The 20,271-nt window shown below is 40.7% G+C and overlaps 1 protein-coding gene across 20 annotated transcripts in view; it reads right to left on the bottom strand.

Moving 5' to 3' along the window:
- KIAA1217 (KIAA1217 ortholog) overlaps nt 1-20,271 on the bottom strand; it is a 547,348-nt gene that overhangs the window by 81,246 nt on the left and 445,831 nt on the right. The window contains exon 1 of one of the 20 annotated variants that reach the window (XM_073334255.1): nt 17,261-17,525. The exons of 17 other annotated variants lie outside the window; for them this stretch is intronic. In XM_073334255.1, coding sequence (XP_073190356.1) covers nt 17,261-17,296 — 36 coding nt within the window. In that variant the 5' untranslated portion in view covers nt 17,297-17,525. Of the gene's footprint in view, nt 1-1,172; nt 1,389-17,260; nt 17,526-20,271 lie in introns of those variants that run through there. 2 more of the 20 variants (XM_073334257.1, XM_073334256.1) reach the window with 2 other exon arrangements.

Raw genomic sequence — 20,271 nt, 5'->3', positions numbered from 1 at the left:
GTCGCTGTAGATTGCAAAGTAGTGGTTTCTCCTCCTCTGCCCATGCTACCATTCCATGTTTCCATTCTTCTTTAATCACCAACCCTGCAGTCTGCCAATGTTAATCAGTACTTTGGATGCTCCAATTTATTGTAAATGAGGTAGTCTTCCAACTCTCCTGCTCTCTGTGCTCACAAACCCTATGTAGGGCTCACTTCTAAATGGGGGTGAAGTGGGTGGGTCATAGGAACTAATGGGAGCTGCTCAGCTAAGTGTTGAGCTGTTCACTACTCTGGAAACATTGAGGGAGGTGTTATGGTGCATAAGCTATAATCCTTCTACTAGCAGGACAACTTGTTTTCCTGGATAGTGGCTGCCGATCACACTCACCTTCATACTGTGGTGTACCATAGGCAACATTCAATCCCCATGGCCCAACACAGACCTTCTTCGGTGCTATGCATCCATATGAAAAGGGGTATGGGCACAAGTACTGGCTAGCCATGAGAAGCATAGTGCACTTTTTCAATGTACTGTATGGTTGCTGCTTGCTTGCTGGCTGGCTGAGGTGGTGTGTGCAGCTTAGCTGGTACACCATCTCTCCTTCCGTATGGCACAGGATCAAGCACATACTTAACATTTTTCTTGATTATACCCAGTTCTTTCATGTACACCTGCACATAAGCCTAGCCTCTACAGCTATACAAATGTTTATCTCATGGTATTTTACATGTTTGGCTCAGATGTTGCCCTTACGGATCCCTGCTTACACATAAGTTTAATTCACACAGTATCCTAAAAGTCCTATGGGGAAGCAAAGAATACCCATTTAACTTTTTATTGAATATAGAGCAAATCTATAAAACTCCAAGCTAGCCACAAAAGAAACTTAAGAGCAAAAATAATGGCTGACTGCTTAAACTCATCTATAGTCAATGTGTACATTAACCATGGCATCTATAAACATGTGGCGAAGATTTTCAGGACATATTTTAGACTGTCTGTTCTTTCAGGCACAAATTTAAAAAATATGCTTAAGTACTCTACCTCTAATCCGTGTATTTGTGCCTACTGTTCCGAGACTGCTATTAAAAACAATACTATTTTTTTTAACTAGACACCATTGCAACTCAAAGACAAATAAAAATATCCTTGCTAAAGGTTTTTATTCTGAAATAATTAAAACCACTTACTTTTACTTAGGGAAATCACCTGTATGGATACAGCAGTAAGAAGAGCATTTGGTTCCACTTCATAAAATACAGTTCTTTTGTTTACAGCCTTGAATCTGAATCCTCAGTCTAGAATAGGACATTTTAGGCATCCAGAGTTCTTGGAAAAAGATTTTAAACCTTAAAAAGGCTCCTCATTCCCTGTGCTCACAACAAGTATGGGCCATTTTGTTTTACTGGATCATCCAAATAGTGCTGCTTCAAGAGACTTAAGTACTTTTCCACAGAATAAGTCTGCAATTTCCCCTCCCCTTAGAAATTAGTCACTAAATAACCTTTGTGGCATGTCACCCAGCCACAAACTGTGCATCCTACCGCTATGTAATTCAATCACTGAACAATTTCTTTAATGTGTGTGTATAAAACATAAAGAAGAGACTAACATTAAACAATGAAGCAATACAGAGTCTTGCAAAGGAGTGAACCATAAATAAAACAGCAGGTAACCTTTATTAAGGGAGAAAGGCTTATTCTAAAAGAAAACAATATGAAATACACATGTTAATTATTCAGTAAGAACTCAGTAAACTCAGCATTGCAGAAAACTTAGGAAAAACACAGAACGCATTGATCTGAGCAACCTTTAAAGTAATCAGATTGGTAGAGACATTTAGGGGAATGAAATGTGAAACTCTCCCTAAGATACAGCACCTGAGCAAAACAGGAGGCTGTCTACTAATTAACCAGTTACCTTAGCAGCTTTACCAAGCTGAACTTTGGGACCATTGTAAATCAATTTCATTGTTATCTCATTAGAACATTGTACACGCAATTAAGATCACTTTTGGAAAAAAGAGACAGTTGAAAAAAGAGACAGTTAAAAAAAGCAACTGTCGATTATTTATTTAGAATGATTACAGGAAAACGACCTTCCCTCCGACCCCCATACCCAAAATATCCAATAATGTTGGAAATACGTTTTTAAAAATACAATACTCACTCAGGTCGGACAGATGGAACTGAAATGACACAGGGAAAACACACAACATAAGCACTTTACAGCACTGCAGTTATCTGCTGCATGTTTATTTTTTAAAAATGCCACCTGTGTCATTATAGTGGGCATTTGTGGGCTAGATCTAAAAGGGATTTAGATGCTTAGCTGCCACTTTCGGTGCCCAAAGCCAAAATCTCAAATCCCTGCTCAACTGCCACCTAACCCTGTAGGTGCCTAAGTTTCCAGCGGTGAAATCCCCTAGCTGCCTGAATTTCTGCCAGGGGGCATGTGCACAGCTGCCTAAGCCCTGACGCCAAGTCCCCTAAGCCTCAATGGAATTCACAAACTAGGTGTCCTCCTGCCTATCTTGCCCGCGGGCCCCAATCTGGTAGGCATGCTCTGAGCACGCCTACTGCATTGGGCCTTGGACAAAACACAGCTGGAAGAGGATGAGAAGATAGTGGTGGTGCTGGCCCCTTTATAACTTTTGCCCTGTGGCTAGAGCACCCATGCAGGATGACCCAGGTTCAAATCACTCCTGTGCCTAATGTGGAGCAGGGATTTGAATCTAGGTCTCCCCTTCAAAGAGTGCCCCTAATCACAGGGGTATGGGGTACTCGGGGGTCAGAAATCTCTCTCAATCTGTCCTGCTGAAGCTGTTCCACTTTATATAAACAATTAGTCATTGGAACAGGGATTGGGGCCTGTCTTTCCCACATGCTAGCTCAGTGTCCTAACCACAGGGCTATAGAGTTTCTCTTACACTTGCCCTGGCCCAGTGACTGTTAAGTATTTTAAACAAAGTGGAACAGCTTCAGCAGGAGAGTGAAAGAGCCCCACCCCAGAACACCCTATAGCCCAGTGGTTAGGGCACTTACCTGAGAGGTGAGAGACCTGGGTTCAAAGCAGGCAGAAGGGGAATTTAGAAGGAGTTCACAACGGCAATGCCTGAGCAGAAGACACCTCCCTTCAGCCTAGACTTAGGCACCTCAACTCCCTCTCCTTGGCATTTCTTATTGGCTGGCTTAGGCAGCTCCCCACTTAGCATGCTGGCTTTTGTGGATCTCATTATTAGGTGCCTATCTCTCCCCATACATTGCATAGGAGCCTGGGCACTGAACTCAGGGCTGTGGATTACAGTAGGTGGCACAGCACCTAAAGGAGCTGTCCATAAAAGACAACACACAGGTTTTGGTGATTTTCAAGACCCACACACCCCTTGTAATGCTTGGTAACAGTAAAACAAATGCACAAACTTAAGGACCCACCCATGCACCCCCTTAATATGTTACTTAATACATAGACAGCCCCAAGCATTAAGCCTTGCAACACTGAATACAAGTCCCCTTTTTTGTGGTCCTAGCCCTGTGGCTTTTTTCAGCTGGAGGAAAGGCATAGTGTTCTTGATGAGAAAGGGAAGAAAGTGAGAGCTGTACTAGCATAGGGAAATTTGCTGGCTTACATGTATGGGGTTATATGACTGACATCTACTCAATGTGCAGCGGCAGTCAAAAAAACTAACAGAATGCTAGGAACCATTAGAAAAGGGATAGAGAATAAGACCGAAAATATCATAATGTCTTTATAAAAATCCATGGTATGCTCACATCTTGAATACAGCATGCAGTTCTCGTGCCAAATCTCAAAAAAGATATACTGGAATTGGAAAAGGTATAGGGAAGGGCAACAATAACGATTAGGAGTATAGAACAACTTCCATAAGAGGAAAGATTAAAAAGACAGGGACTTTTCAGCTTGGAAAAGGGATGACTAAAAGGGGTATATGACAGAGGTCTATAAATCTTGACTGGTGTGGAGAAAGTGAATAAGGAAGTGTTATTTACTCTTTCACACAACCCAAGAACTAGGGGTCACACAATGAAATTAATAGGCAGAGGCTTAAAGCAAACAAAAGGAAGTACTTCTCCACACAACACACAGTCAACCAGTGGATCTAGTTGCCAGGGGATATTGTGAAGGTCAAAACTATATCAGAGTTCAAAAAAAGATTTAGATAAGTTCATGGAGGATAGGTCCACCAATGGCTATTAGCCAGGATGGGCAAGGATACAACACCATGCTCTGTGTATCCCTGGCCTCTGTCTGCCAGAAGCTGGGAGAGGACAATGGGATGGATCACTCAAAGACTGCCTGTTCTGTTCGTTCTCTCTGAAGCACACGGCATTGGCCACTGTTGGAAGACAGGATAGTGGACTAGATGGACATTTGGTGTGACCCAGTATGACTGTTCTTATGACTCTGTGTGTATGTGTATTAGTGGGGGGTCATCCATGATGAATTGTGATTGGAATAATACTTTTCTATTCCATCGTGCTTTCCCCAAAGAACTTTGCAAAAATTAATTTAGCTTCACAACACTTCAATGAGAAAGGTATTATTACAACTGTTTCACAGATGGGCAAACTGAGGCACAGGGTGGTTAAGTGACTTGACTAAGGTCAGTGGCAAATCTAGGAACAGAGTCCAGGATTTCAGACTCACAGTCTCATGCTCTAATCAGTAGATATAATTTCTGTTTCAATAAGCAGATGGAAGAACTCTTTCACATTCGAGACAGCTTTGGTATGTTGTGACACATGCACCATTTTTTTTTTAAAAAAAAGTACAAAACATCACCACTGGTTTTGATTAGAATTTCACAGTATTTTCACACAACATACTTATATTTTTTAAAAATATCTTGATTAAATATTTGCACTAGAAATATATTAACAGAATGTCATGGCATAAAAAGACCATTAAATCAATTTATTTGTATTTTGAATTTAATCAGTCAGGGTTTGTTGTTTCTTGTGGCTACAGGAAGCAAAACATTCTCTACCATTGAGGCATCTGGTTTACATTGGGCAGCTTTAGCTAGCCCATCAAGCACTCACTTTTTTAAAATGGGGATTTGGATGCTTGATTTAGTTATAACTAAAGTCAGAAATGCTGACCAACCGGACCCCAGAAACACCAAAAGTGGAAAACAGACCAATTGTTTAATACATATTGATAACACAGGCGCTTCCTAACAAGTGCCGTGTACATTCTACCAATAGCCTTTTAAAAAAAGTTTAACAACCCCGCAGTAAGAAATCCCATTAATATTGTTATAATATGGAGTATATAGGGGACTCACTATGTCTTACTGTAGTTGATCTGCAATGAATTACAAACTGGTAGGACATACATAAGAACAGCCATATTGGGTCACACCATATTGGGTCCATCTAGCACAGTATCCTGTCTTCCGACAGGGACTAACACCAGGTGCTTCAGAGAGAATAGACAGAACGGGCAGTCATTGAGTGATCCATCCCCTGTTGTCCAATCCCAGCTTCATTTTCCATAACTGGACTCTAGCATAATAAATTATACCCCAGAACACCAGATATACTGTGACTGGGCTCCTGGGCATCAAACGCAATATACAATAAGCTTCAAGTATGTCTGATGCACAGGAAGGCTTTTATTACTTAAGGAATGAAGCCTCTTTTAATTTGAAAATATGTCATAGAACAAATTTATAAATAATGCATGGACATGTCATTACCAAGGCTGCAATTCAATCTCTGGGTTCTTATAATACATACAAACCACTCAAGCATCACTCTCCATTTTAATTACTTTATCAGAGCCCTCAAGGCTTGTCTATCTTGCCATGCCTTACCCTGCTTTTACTTGGTAGCTATTTACTTGTTTATAATGTTCCGTATGAGGTTTCTTTTTCAGCTCAACAAACAGTACACAAAAGGGCATGATCCTGAGAGGTACCGAGCTCCAGGCTTCATCAGGATCAGGCACAAAATTCTGGGCTATTTATTGCTCTAAAATCCATGTTAGTGAAAGGCTGAAGTCACCATTGGGCACTTAACTGCACCACTCTCCCTCATTTCTTCTAAAACACTGATAACTTCATTAGTCTTTTGGAGCTTCGCAGCTATTTTCCCTTCCCATTAATTTATCTCTCTTTTTTATTAGTTGAAAAAATGTTACAGACACCAGGGAAAAAAATACCATTTATAAAGTTGGACAAGATTTTTTTTTAAAAGACCTATTTCAGTGTGTGTGTGACACAAGGGTGGTTCCATTTTATCATCTGACCATTCTGACAATTATTCCTTTTCTTTTAATATTTTTATAGCTGGAAATAGTTACATAGCTAGTCTCTTGTTTTCATTTCTATAAATAACTGTTTCCTTGAAAAAACACAGACAAGCTGACTTACCCACTAGAATGTTTATTACTAATTTAGAGCCTGAACCTGCACTCCAGGACAAACTTTGCCAGAGTATGGAGTCAATGGGAGTTTTGCTTGAACATGACTAACTAATTCAGTCCCACAAAACCCAAAAACTAAGGTAATTTGTCAGAGATGTTTTCACAGATAAATACCAAGGAAACTGTTGATTTCTGCTGTTTTTGCCACTGAGGTCCTCATGTGAATACCAAAAGCTCCACCACATACTAGCTAGCGTAGAGTCTAATCCTGATCCAAGAAATTAGAAGTTACAGATGACAAAATCCTGTTATAACATTTAGATCAGGGGCTCTCAAGTTGTGGGTTAAGGTCCATGAGGACTGCCAAGGGGATCTGTAGCACCCATCTTTCTCAGCTTAGTGGAGCACTGGGAGCCTATAAGTAAGGCCATCTGCTCCTTGTTCTAAGAGGAACTGTTCCCCAGATCTGTACCCTTCCATTCCTCCGTAGAAGAGGGAAGAGAAGTGCTAATGGCCCATCCTGACACCGCACATCACCTTTTCTCCGTCCAGTGAAAAACAAGGGACAGTGAAGGGTAAGCACAGGCAGCTGGTACTCAAGTTTATATGCAGCTGGCAGAGTGGAACAAGCCAGTGCTATCTTTAAGCTACTGTATCCTGTGAATTATTTCTCATAAATTGGAACAAACTTTAAAATTAGTCTCAAATTTTCTAAAGCAGCCCTCCAGCTAAACATCTATATTTATAGCCACAAAGATTTCTGTGTTTCAGAGTAACAGCCGTGTTAGTCTGTATTCGCAAAAAGAAAAGGAGTACTTGTGGCACCTTAGAGACTAACCAATTTATTTGAGCATGAGCTTTCGTGAGCTACAGCTCACTTCATCAGATGCATGCCGTGGAAACTGCAGCAGACTTTATATATACACAGAGAATATGAAAAAATACCTCCTCCCACCCCATTGTCCAGCTGGATAGAAAACCTGGATTTGTGCTGGAAATGGCCCACCTGATGATCACTTTAGATAAGCTATTACCAGCTGGACAATGGGGTGGGAGGAGGTATTTTTTCATATTCTCTGTGTATATATAAAGTCTGCTGCAGTTTCCACGGCATGCATCTGATGAAGTGAGCTGTAGCTCACGAAAGCTCATGCTCAAATAAATTGGTTAGTCTCTAAGGTGCCACAAGTACTCCTTTTCTTTTTATAGATTTCTGTGGCATCTCCAAAAAGATCGAAAAATGGACCCGTCAGAATTCTTATTTGAATTCTGATGGCAGATTCAGGTGCATGGGGAGATAAGAGACTAGTTCTAGCAGTGTAAGGAGGCTTAAGCCTGGTCTACAACGGGGGGGGGGGGGAGGAGGGGTCCGATCTAAGTTACGCAACTTCAGCTACATTATTCACATACCTGAAGTTGACGTACTTAGACCTACTCACCACGGTGTCATCACTGCAGTGAGTCAACTGCTGCTGCTCCCCCGTCGACTCTGCCTGCCCCCTCTCGCGGCAGTGGAGTACAGGAGTCAACGGGACAGAGCTCGGGGGTCGATTTATCGCGTCTAAACTAGACGCGATAAATCGACTCTCACTGGATCGATTGCTGCCCGCCGATCCGGCGAGTAGTACAGACATACCATTAGAGTTGTGACAGCCACAGATGATTTAGCTTCTACGCTCTTAGCGTACCTTCTGATTTGTATTACCTCTTAACAGGGTCTTCACAGATTCCTAAGGCACTTGCTAAAGCAGAGTATGTCCTGTGGTAAACACAGGTGCTGTAAAGTTCCATCACCTTATATTCATTCCAAACTTCCTATTTCTTTTTTAAAATCACTTAAATATCAACTAGTGTGAACCACTGTAAAGAGCTCTGTAGTACTTGTGCTTCAGTACTGGCACAGAAGGACTTCCTGAAGAAGAGATAGCTCTTACAACATTAGGCAAGCTGTGTCTGAACCCACTGACCCCCGGGCACCTGAGCCCCAAGCCAGCATTTTATTTGCAGAATATATATTTTAAATGTTTTAATATTGTAGCTTAAATTGTGTGCTCAGTTCTTTGGTGGTGGCAGCATTTCGGCAGAATCATGAATTTCACATTATGAAACATTTATCAGAAATGAAATACAGGCAAGTAGGGGTGGGTGAATCTTGTGGGGGATGAAGATTCTGCAAGCCTTTCCAATTATTTCTGGGATCACAAAATTAGGGTCAATAAAACAAGCCCTTTTCTGAAGCTGCATGAGCCAGGGACTATGGGATCGGCTGTTATTTCAAGCTGCAATCCTCCCACTCCCGTGTAATTTAAACCTCACATTTTCTCCCAGAGGTGATTCAATATAAACAAACATGTTTTTCTAGCTAAAAGGAAGTCATTGGTACACACGTATATGTATGAAAAAGCCCCCCCAAAAGCTAGGCTGGCACCAGTGGCTGTGCTAAACTATACACATCTACAATTGTGCTGATTTCATTGGCATTTTTCTCTTCTTCCCTACCTGTTACATCTCTATATATAGGATTCTCACTCAATCTACTCTCTGCTCCGTTTTCATCTTTTTTTCCATTGTGTTTTTCCTCTGCCCCAAGACTTGAACCGAGATGATATAACCAGAATGGGATACTCGCAGCTCCTTCTGCCTTCCTTATTAGCTATCCCACCTCATTTTTGAATCCCATGCTTCCTCCCTCTTTCCTAGACAAGACCTTGACCCCATCATACACTAGCCAGCCCTGGGAGAGACAGCAAGACAATAAGGGAAGAGGAAGGTCGGCAGCAGCAGGCCAGGGGCAGGGAGGGGCTCCTGTGGCTGGCACATCCAGAGCTCAGAGGTCGCAGGAGAGAGGGCATGAGGAAGGAAAACATAATACTTAAAGGGGTGACAATGAGTCTAAATGACCTAACCTACCTATAGGAGAGAGATTAACAGGTTTAAGGCCTATGGACTCTAGGGAACTATAGGGAAAGGTTTTAAACCTTTTACCTGGGGTTGCAGTAGAAAGCACCCAATGCCTGTTGGATCCTTGCAGAACCCTGTTGGAGAGTTGAACTTTTGTTGACATGAACTAGGACTGCTAAAACAGGCATGTTTTGAAATTGCTCAATATTTTCTTGTTTGCAAGTTAAGTTTGTTTGGGTTATAGGAGCTACTGGAAAGCTCTGGAAGGCCAGCTGTGAAGAGCCTGGTAGTTTTCCATGGACTGAGAAGTGTAAAACCTAGAGCTCAGGTCTGCTCTGCTTTTTGTCTGTTTGCTTTGTGTCTGTCGTTTTCATGTGTTTCCTTATTCTTCCAAGTCATGGGACTAAACTGGGACTAAATCATGCCTACTACACCTCAGCCCATGGGGATTTTCTCAGCACACCAGAGCCAGTCCTGGATTTGATTGCTGCCTTCTCATTTGATGCCAGCCCACTGGTTCCAGACACTGAAGTCTTGTCCACTCTGGCAGCAGTGTGTAGGGAACACGTAGCCACATGCCACAGTGAAAAGCAGGCTGTACCCATACCGTGCTGTGTAGCTACAAATGGCAGCAAAAAGAGGGGCAGCGGGTGGAGGGGCAGCCTTTCTCTGCTGCCTCCCCTCGCCAAAGCCCTTCTCTGCTGCCAGAGCTTTACACTGCAGTGGGGAAAGACTCTGGCAGCAGAGAGGCAGAACACTATGCTGATAAAAACAGCAGTATAGATGGGGGGGGGAGCATGAAGAGAGCTATGAAAAGTACATTCCCTAAGGTTCTGATGTGTCTTTACTCCCCACAGCAGTGCCTCACCGTTTACACTGCTATTTATACCCATGTTAGGGGCATGCAGTGCATGTACTCTACATACCACTGTTAACTGTAGACACAACCTGTCCACTAGCTGAACTTTACCTTGATCCACCTTCCAACCTGGCATAAGGTCTCTGCTTGCCCAGGTAAAGAACTATACCTCTCTTCTGTAGCTAACAACCACCATCACCCAGACACCAGCAGACCAGAAAAGATTCATAGATCATAGAATATCAAGGTTGGAAGGGACCTCAGGAGGTCGTCTAGTCCAACCCCCTGCTCAAAGCAGGACCAATCCCCAATTTTTGCCCCAGATCCCTAAGTGGCCCCCTCAAGGATTGAACTCACAACCCTGGGTTTAGCAGGCCAATGCTCAAACCACTGAGCTATCCCTCTCCCCTAAAAATTCACCTATTTTCCTGTTTCCCTTTTCCTGTCTTCTCTTTTACCCATGTTTGTCTGCTTGTGCTGGGCTTGCCAAAACTCCCAACACTGTAAATAAACTGAGAAAGTTCTGATTGTTATATCATCAGTATCATTTCCATCATTAAGGAAAAACAACTGTTTCAGTAACATGCAATTTTTACTGCAGGGTTAGTAATTAAAGCAGGAGGGTAAATGTTACGTGTGGTTATCAGAAAGCTAAAGAAGCTTAAAATACAGCAGCAGCCATGGAGTGCAAAGTAAAATCTAAATAATCCATAAACCATGATAGCGGGGAAGGAAGAGTGAAAGGAAATGCGGGGTGGGAAGTAGGGAAGTGAGGCTGGGAGACTATGAAAGGAAAAGAGAAAAACATTGTAGGTAGTCTGTGAGAGAGATGGGAGGTGAGAGACAGAAAGAGAAAGAGACAGAATCTTGGGGTAAAGAGAGCCTAATGGGCAAGTCAGGAAAGGGTTAACAGATTGTGAGGACAGAGGTACAAAAATAAGATTAGGCCTTGGAGAGAGAAACAGTAAGAGTCAGAGGAAGAGAAGAGAACGAAGTATGAGAGAGAGATTCTGGGGAAAAAAACTAAGTCAGAAGGTTACAATGACAAAATGGAAGGCGAGAATGGAGAAACTGAAGGAGGGGAAAAAGCAAGAATGCACAAAAATGTTCTTGAAAGCTACGAGATTTTGGTTTATTGACTGCAATCACAATCAATTAGATTGTACCTACCCAGCAGAAAATAATGGGCAGGCGGAAGGAGAGGAAGAGAGAAAGTGTGTGTCCAATTTAAGCCAGTGTGTTTAACCCAGCCTATGGGGGGGAAAATGCTTCAGGCTCTTCCTGGCCTGAGAGAGTGAGGGTGTGGGGAGCAGGATACACCAACACTCTCTGCTGCAGTCTGAGCAACGCTCTAGCCCCCTCTGTCCCTTCACACTTCTGTAAACCAGAACAACAGTGTTTGAGTTGCACTTTCAAGGCTACAAATGGCCTCCAAACTAAGCATAACGAGCTTGTCCAGTTCTATTGGTGAGGAGGCTTGAGGGGGAAAGAGACATGCTCCCCTTGCGAAACGACAGAAAATGCTTATGTTCTACAAGTTGTATTTCAGTGCAGTAGCCCAGAGACTTTACATTACTTTACATCTGGGTGCAGTGGGAATGGTTCCCAACTGGAAATGCTGAAACAGATGTTCCAGCATGTGTACAGGCACTTGTGGTTAAGTGAATACGCAACTGCTAATTCAACTCTGATTATTCATGGAGGACTTCAAAAGGTTCCAAGGTTATACAATGGCAGGATAAGCTCTAACAAACTCTCTGTGTGTGTGAGGAGTGGCAAGTCCCCATCTTTTGCAAAAATGGCTCTGTCCCATGCCACTCCCAAAATACAATCCAATTCCAGACGACACATACATATGATCACTGTCCCAACGGCACTTGTGGCAGCTTGTCCTTGTCCATCGTCCCACCCAATTGTCTCTCCCACTCCTGTAGACCAGATTCCTGGGAATACAGTTGTTTCCTCAGGGTAAAACAGGAATCCAATCTACAGGTGAGGGAAATGCAGCTGGGTTGCAGGAACATTTAAAGCAATGGATAACAATAATAATGATGCTAATACATTTAATTTCTTACCTAAATTGAGTTCAGGTTGGAAGGTATATTGGTCCAGATACAGGTAGAAATGAGTGCTCTAAATTTCCACAGGCTGTTCATATTTTCCCTGAACCCATTTTCACATCCTTAGCTCTCAGTTAATGTAGATTAGTTTTCAATGAAATAGCTTTCTTGGTAGGCTTGTGGAGTACTATTTAAGGTGGGAGAGAGGAATGAGGATGAATTCTTCTGTTGCTCTTAGCATCCATCTAAGACACTCCAGTAGGAGCTTCTGGTCTAGCCATGCTTAAGACAAATGGAACATCATGTTCCAAAGACACGGATGCATGTGTGAGATCCAGAACATTCTGCATCAACATAACCACACACAAGCATGCCTGAAATCAAAGTCTGCCTGTGTGGGGTTTTTCTCTCATCACCAACCTTAATTTTGCTGCACAAGCTATCTCCCTGGTACCAGACTGCATAATTCTACTCCAATCACAAAAGCAAACATCCAGATCAGCCAGCTTAGCATGAGTTCATTTCTGAGTGTTTATGAGCATGTTTCATGGAGCTGTTTTCTTTTTTTCACAAATAAACAGAATGTGAAAGTAAAAAGAAAAAAAAAACCACCCCATTTTAAACTACCAAGTTTAACAGAAGGAAGTTAACAAAGCTCTCATTTTCTTCCTTAGTGCACTTTCCAGACAAAATAGCTTAGATGATAGCGAGTGCATTTCAGCCAAGATATGTCAGGATGTCATTGTGAATGAAAAAAATACAAACACATTGAAACGTAACACATTTCTATCCTGAAAAGGTTGGTTTTACATAATTATATCATTGGTTTGCCAATATCCACATTTAACTCACCAGCATACTTTGGCACACCCAAACCAAAAGCTTTTATTCTTTTTGAACTGAACATATAAAAGTTGTCACTGATTTTTGTAGAATTAAGGTAGGGGCCCTTGAAATGGCTGGGAATTAGTGTTACAAACAAATAGCTCTGTTTGTTTGATTTACTTTTGTACTGTTGCTTTTAGATAGGATTTTAAGCACATAAACAAAAGTTGCCTGCTTTGTGCAGATGTAACAAGCATTTCCTTCCCTTTCCCCTTAAGAGATCAAATGCATTGTCAAGAAAATGCATACAGTTGCTATCAGCCTTGAAAGCCAAATCCTTAAAACCATTCTGGATTCCAGCACCTCCTTGGGGCACTGCTGAACTGATGGATTCATCCATTTTTTTCCCAAAAAAGGAATAGTTTCAAGCATATATAGCTCTGGTACAGATCAGCATTTTTATTTGGTTTAAATATGCTGTATATCAGATTTCAACTCTTTTAAAAAAAAGGAGTCCTGTGAGTAACTGATCTCATAAATCAAAATAAATGCATGGCTCCTTGACTCTCTGATCTACTATTCAGCTTTTATTTCTGTTCCATATTTGTAGCTTTTCCTACTGTGCCAAAGCCAAATAGAATTGAACAACTTCTTATGATTAAACAAGAATAAGGAAAAACATAACCTTTAGTCTCATCTGGAATTATCAAATGACTGAGTCAAAACATGTTTTCTATTACAGGAATATGGAATATGTTAGGATATAAATAGTAAAGAAACAGTATACAATATAGTTGGTCGTTTAAATCCTACGCATATTTACACCTGTAACCCACTGTTACCGCTAAATAAGAATGCAGCAGATAAGAAGGAAAATATTATGTCATAAGTTTTGCACCCAGCACTATTTGCAGTCCTCATCTGTAGGAAGGAAAGGTTCAGTGGATGAGTATAACAATGGATCCACTAGCCCCTTTCCTCATCCCATACAACAGTGCATAGGGAGCCCCCATGCAACTGGGCTTTGTGGCACATGCTACTGTGAACCTGCTGCAGAACTGGTTTGCTTCCTTGTGGGCTGAATCTTCCACTCCTATAGAGGAGGCCAGCGGGAGTATTTGCATTAACACCTCTTTTACCACATTAACATAATTGCTATCACAGTCTCAAGAGTAGTTGTTCTGTTCTGTGAACATTTATTCTCTTTCAACTTTACTTCCTTCTGTTCAACATTTGACAAATGCAAAGACAATCTAGTGATCAGTGTACCAGGACAGAGAAGTAATATAATGAGACGTGGGGGGTCTCAGGGCTCAACTAACTTGCTGAGTGTCTTAAGCTTGTTAGAGTTACCTGTAAATACAGGGAAACCTGAAGTAAAGGCCACCTGTAACCTGCAATCAATTTGAAGACTGAACAAAATTGTATTTGAAACCTTGGGATACTTTAGTTAGAGACAAACTCTTCCAGCCTACACAGTTTTGGTAGTTCATTGAGTGGTGACTTAAGAGAGGTTTCATTGTATACAGAATGAGCTGTTGTCACTGGCCTAAGGAGAGAGCCATTTTTGACAAAAAAACCTGTACTTGTGAGGTTTGATTCCCAAAGGTCCTTCCTGCCACTGTCTGAAACCATGTTGTGTAAACAGTCTAGACCACAGGATCCAATCAGAGGCTATTAATAAGAGGACTGTTTGGGCTTCCTGGATTACGTTTGCCATAATGGATGAATAAAATGGGGTGTGTTGGAGGAATGAGACATACATCCACCAAGAACAGACTGCAGTTAGCTGACTGGATGCAAAACTGCTTATTTGGCTGAAGTAAATAACTAAGGTTAAAAGTAGGGATCCCCAGGGTAGAAGTTATCCACTGTGATTAAAACTGAGTGGTTGAGGAACCAAAGTTATCCAACAAACTTTTTGGCCTGTTCAGCCACTTAATTTGCATGTTAAACTTCAATCACATGCAAATTGTCCTCAAGCCTAAAGATATGTTTCTGTACATGAAAGAAAGAGACAGGATTCCAATACCATATACTTTTTCACGGTGCCCTTTTGCCAACTGATTTTTGCAGCTGTCTTGTTTATGCCAACTCAGATTATTTTTACCTTAGATCTTATGTGTATCCAAGGAGGGCTGTTCGTACTGCTCATATTTTCAGGAGTCTGATCAGTTTTCTTGACTCCAGATTAGAACTGACACCATCTAATCAAAGACCACAGCTGTGTGTGTGGATTCTCCAAAAAGATCAGGAATTAGATCTCTTTTCTGCTTCTATAGAAAAAAGAGGATGAAGACAAAGTAGGCCTTATCTCCCTTATGGAATCTGGCCCTTTGGCTGCTATATTTGCCTAGAGGAAAGCAATTGGTTGAACAAAGAACTGAGGACTCAGCTGTGAGCAGGGAACTCAGATCCTGTACAAAGAGTTGTACTTCCGGATAATGTAATACGGAAGGACGCTAGGGAAGGCTAAAGTAAAGTCCTGATTAAATAAAGCAATGTCAGGCTTAAAGAAAGAAGAACTGGTTCTTCCAACCAGGCTGATGTCACAGAGAGAGCACAACAGACTACATTAATCTCAGCAAGGTGATTTTTAATCTCTGTTGAGGTAAGAGCCGATGTACAAAGCTGTATGGAAGACTGAAACTCATCTTTGGTTCGAGTGCTATCTCAGAGCTTACGAGGTCTTCTGAATTCTCTTATGCTTCCTTATTTACAAGGGAAGACTGGTTTCTGACAATGGTAGACACAGCTGTGAGTAGCAATGTCTGACTCTGCCAAATACTTAGGAAATGGAGGTAAATAGCCAGACTATTGCAAATTGATTTGTCAAACACAAGGGCTGTGAAAGAGTAAAACATCCAAGGAATAGGAACCAGGAAACTTTCTGTAAAAGTATGTGGATTAAGAATAAAAGAAGCAACTAACGAATACTAAAAATGGACCCAAATGTCCTTATTCAGGGAAAACTCCCATTGAAGCCAATGGGACTTTTGTCAAGAAGGCAAACTTCACAATCACACTTTGTGTTAGAGGCTTGACCTCCAGACTCAGTCACAGGCCAACAGAAAACTTGAGTTGCTGTTAAATAATTCGATCTGGATGACCCAGGAGGTGTACTGACACGCTCCAGAGCAAGCTGCTTGCAACCCTCAGCCAGAAGGAGAGGCCATTAGAAGGAAATAAAAACACTATTAAAGTGAGTGTATCATGGTGGGAGCATGGATCTATTTTTTCACAGAAAAAGTTACTGGGGATTTCCAGATGACAGGCTTGTGATATCTTAATCTAAAAAGAGAGTAATATATAACTGGAAGACTTCTGGTATTTGCAGAGTGGGTGGGGCATACTCATATTCCTAGACTAGTTGATGTTAGCAAAAATACTTTTTTTCAGATCAAGTTTGATATCATTTAACTTGAAAATAAGTAAGCAGAACTTGCTTTTAACAGACCCATTTTATTCTTTGGCAACTTTTAAAAATGCTACTTTTAGATTGTTACTATATTACAGAATCTATATGATTACATAGAACATGAATGATATTTTGTCAAAATAAATATAATTCAACAATAGCACATTACCACTTAATTATTTAAAAAGCCACAATGAGATCTCTATCCAAATATAGCTTAGGATCTGTACATTTAAACAGATCGTTATATGTGCGATACTTGAGGTTTATATTTTGTTTTATTCATAGCTAAAAATAAAAATTAACTAATTCTTAATCTTCTAGCCACCTTCTCAATAATCTAGATCATTTATGGGGTAATTTTTATAGGATATGAAAGACACATGAATGAAAGAGCACAGGTACATTTATTATATTTCATAACAGTTTGATTAGATACAGCTACCTCTCAATGTCTTCTTCCCTACAGCAGCATAAATAATTGGCAGCTTAGTAATAGCTCATTCATTAAAAATAGTAAAACTCATGTCACAGAAACAATTCCAGAGCATCAGATACTATATTTATATATTATGTTGAACTCTCAACCAGATTTCAAATGACAAGTTAGAAAGTAATCAAATTATTACTTTCAATACACAGATTTTAAACTAGACATAAAAAGACTAGTTTTGGTAGTCAACAGGGGAATAAAACATTTCTTCTTCTGGAAGATTTTAAAAAAATCTAGTTTTGATCTCTGGTTTAAATCCCCAGTTAATCTAAAAATATCCTTTAGCCAAAAAGAAAAAGGAATTCCATATTCACTACGAATAGGCATCTTACCTTACCTCTTTTGGTGAACTCCTTTTCTAGAAGCATCTGGCAGGTATTAGAACACAAAAGTACTTTCAGCTAAGCTTGTCTTTACATTGTCTTAAAACTAAACTTCTTTGCTTTTGTTTTGCTAGAAGAAGCTCTGAGACAAAACATGTGGATTAAAACAGCAGCAGCCTCTCTGTTCAAGAGATTTCATGGATATTCACAGGCTTTGCTTCCACTGTCCGAAAGTTAAGTCTGAGCAAGAAAGGCATTTTTCCTGTCCCGGAAATCAGTATAACCAAAACCAATGCTGAGCTAATGAGAAATGTTTCTTCCATGTGTTCTGCTTGGCAGACACTGCAAGTCATATCAAGGAAACACATGATGTTTATAAATACAATATGGCTCATGTTGTCATAACCTCTCAATGACAACAAGAGCACTAGAAAAAGCAGGCAGCAAAACAGCAGGAAAGATGATATTTGTATCATTTAGAAGTTCTGTATCAGATATACATATATTAGTTTTTTTCCCTAAAGAAAAAGTTTTATGGTAGAGGGATCAGGAAGGCAGTGTTTGGCACCTTATAAACTTACTATGGGTATTCCTAGCATTATCATGCATTCAAACAACTACGTGTTTAAATATTTGCTCTCAGTTTTAGGAGCTACACTCTAAGCGGATGCTTATTGCAGTCAGAGGGTGTGATTACAGTTCAAGTAAACATACCCAGACTAGCTTGCATTTAGCTAGCTCAGGTCCTGGAGCACAGAAGCTGAAGCAGCGTGCACTTCAGCGTGGCTGTACAAGCTGCCCAGGAATCTCTCGCAAGTCTAGTGCACTCTGGAGCACAAGCTGCCACAGCTTGACTGTTCTGGTACCTGTGCTGCCTCAGCCTGCTCCGAGTAGAAGGGGGCTTCACGCACACAGTTGCCCCTTTTAAACCCTCCCACCTGTCAGGTTCCCAAGGGATGCGTCAGTGTCACCATGCTGGCCCCTTGTCCCCTTTTGCAGTAGTTTGACCTCTCCCCTTCAGCTTCCCCCAGCCATAAAGCATTATTCCCTACTTTCGGTCAGCCAGACAAATCCCTCTCCCTGCCCTAAATGGTACGGTGCAATCATTCTGGTACCTGAGCTAGCTAGATTAGAGCTAGCTCAATATGTCTATATACCTTGTGACTGCAGTATAGACATACCGTAAGACTGTTACAAAAAATCAGCAAGTGGTCAATTTTGGCAATACTTGTATTTTTACTTTTTGCATTTAATGACCTGAAGATTTTTAACTTGAACACAATCCAATGAAACACCGCTAGGAATCTCCCATAATCTGGAAGCCTTTGTTTAAAGTATCCGAAGAACTCAAAAGGATGATCTTGCATTTATTATCTCTGTGTCTTTCTTAAAAAGGTTGTAGAGGGTTTTTTTAAACTAAGGACTAGGGGAAAGCTGACAGATGCAGATGAGCACACAATGCAGGCAGACACATCTCATAGGGATTAAGTTATTAAAGAAGGAACTCAATGTTCTCACAAAGAGGATAGGAAAGAAGTTGGTAAAGTACACCTAGGAGCTAGAGAGGAACAGTCATATTTAAATGAGATACTTTTACATGAAGGAAAGCAACTGAATATTGACAAAATATACAAGTCTAAATACTAATGGGAGAACTACAGTGACTGTCATTAAATGAGGATATTGACATAATAGACATCACAGAAACTTGGGGGAATGAGGATAACCAGTGGGATGAGTAATACCACGGAATAACATAGTAGGTTGCACTGATGGGGGAGTGCCACTATATGTGAAAGAAAGCATAGAGTCAAATTAAATAAAAATCTCAAATCAAACTGTGCCATAGAATCTCTATAGATAGAAATTCCATTCTTGAACAACAAACGGTACAGCAGTAGGAATGTATTAAGGACCACCTGACCAGGATGGTGACTGATTGTGAAATACTCAGGGAGATTAGAGAGTCTGCAAAGAGAGAAAATGCTGTAATAATGGGGGATTTCAACTATGCCCATGTTGACGGGGTACATGTCACCTCAGGACAGGATGAAGAGATAAAATTTCTTGACACCATAAATGACTGCCTCTTGGAGCAGCTTGTCCTGGAACTCACAAGGGGAGAGGCAATTCTTGAGTTAGTCCTAAGTGCAGCACAGCATTTGGTCCAGGATATCAATATAGCTGAACCACTTGGTAATAGCGACCATAATGTAATTAAATTTAACACCCTTGTATGGGGACGAATGCCAAAGAAGCCCACCACGGTAGCAGTTAACTTCAAAAAGGGGAGCTACACAAAAATGAGGAAGCTAGTTAAACAAAAATTAAAAGGAACAGTCACAAGGGTGAAATGCCTGCAAACTGCATGGAGACTATTTAAATCTACTGATAGGCAAAGTAAGAAAAACGTAGCTTGAGAACCTATTAGACTTTGATTCAAGGATACTAACTTTGTATATTTGGATATGTGATGATGGCAATTTAAGTTTTAATGGCTATAAAGCTTTAACTTTTTGAGTCTCAATGTCTACTGTCATTCAATAATTATTGTCTGATCCCCTCCATAATTTCCCATAACCGAAAATTTAAATAATAAAAATAGGAAAAAAACTTTAAAACAAACATCAGTATTATCTATCAACATTATAAAAAATAAACATCAAATTCTGCCAGCCCTAAGTATAACACAAAAGATGTGTGACAAGATCTGCCTTCATAAGGTGTTGATTCACATTTCAAAAGTAATCTCCTTAAAACAGGACAGGCAATAATCGCTTTATCCCTAGATTTACTGAAACAGATGCTAATGCAAAGCACTGTGTTTACAGTAATTATTCCTTCCTCCCCTCTCATTTTAGTATAGTTAGTTTCAATTTATCTAAGCACCATGGGAAGGAAGACTGGAGTGATATCTTTCCCACCATCCAACTTCTTCCATATCCTACATCTGCCTGCCTCAATGCAGCTGCAGAACGAATGCCTTCTTACTCTTGGGTTCTCCCTGTCCACCATATATA

This window comes from Lepidochelys kempii, chromosome 2 (assembly GCF_965140265.1).
Source record: "Lepidochelys kempii isolate rLepKem1 chromosome 2, rLepKem1.hap2, whole genome shotgun sequence".
In the NCBI taxonomy this organism is placed as follows: Eukaryota; Metazoa; Chordata; order Testudines; family Cheloniidae; genus Lepidochelys; species Lepidochelys kempii.
Note: the sequence above shows the minus strand (reverse complement) of the source record. Positions and strands in the feature narration are given on the sequence as shown.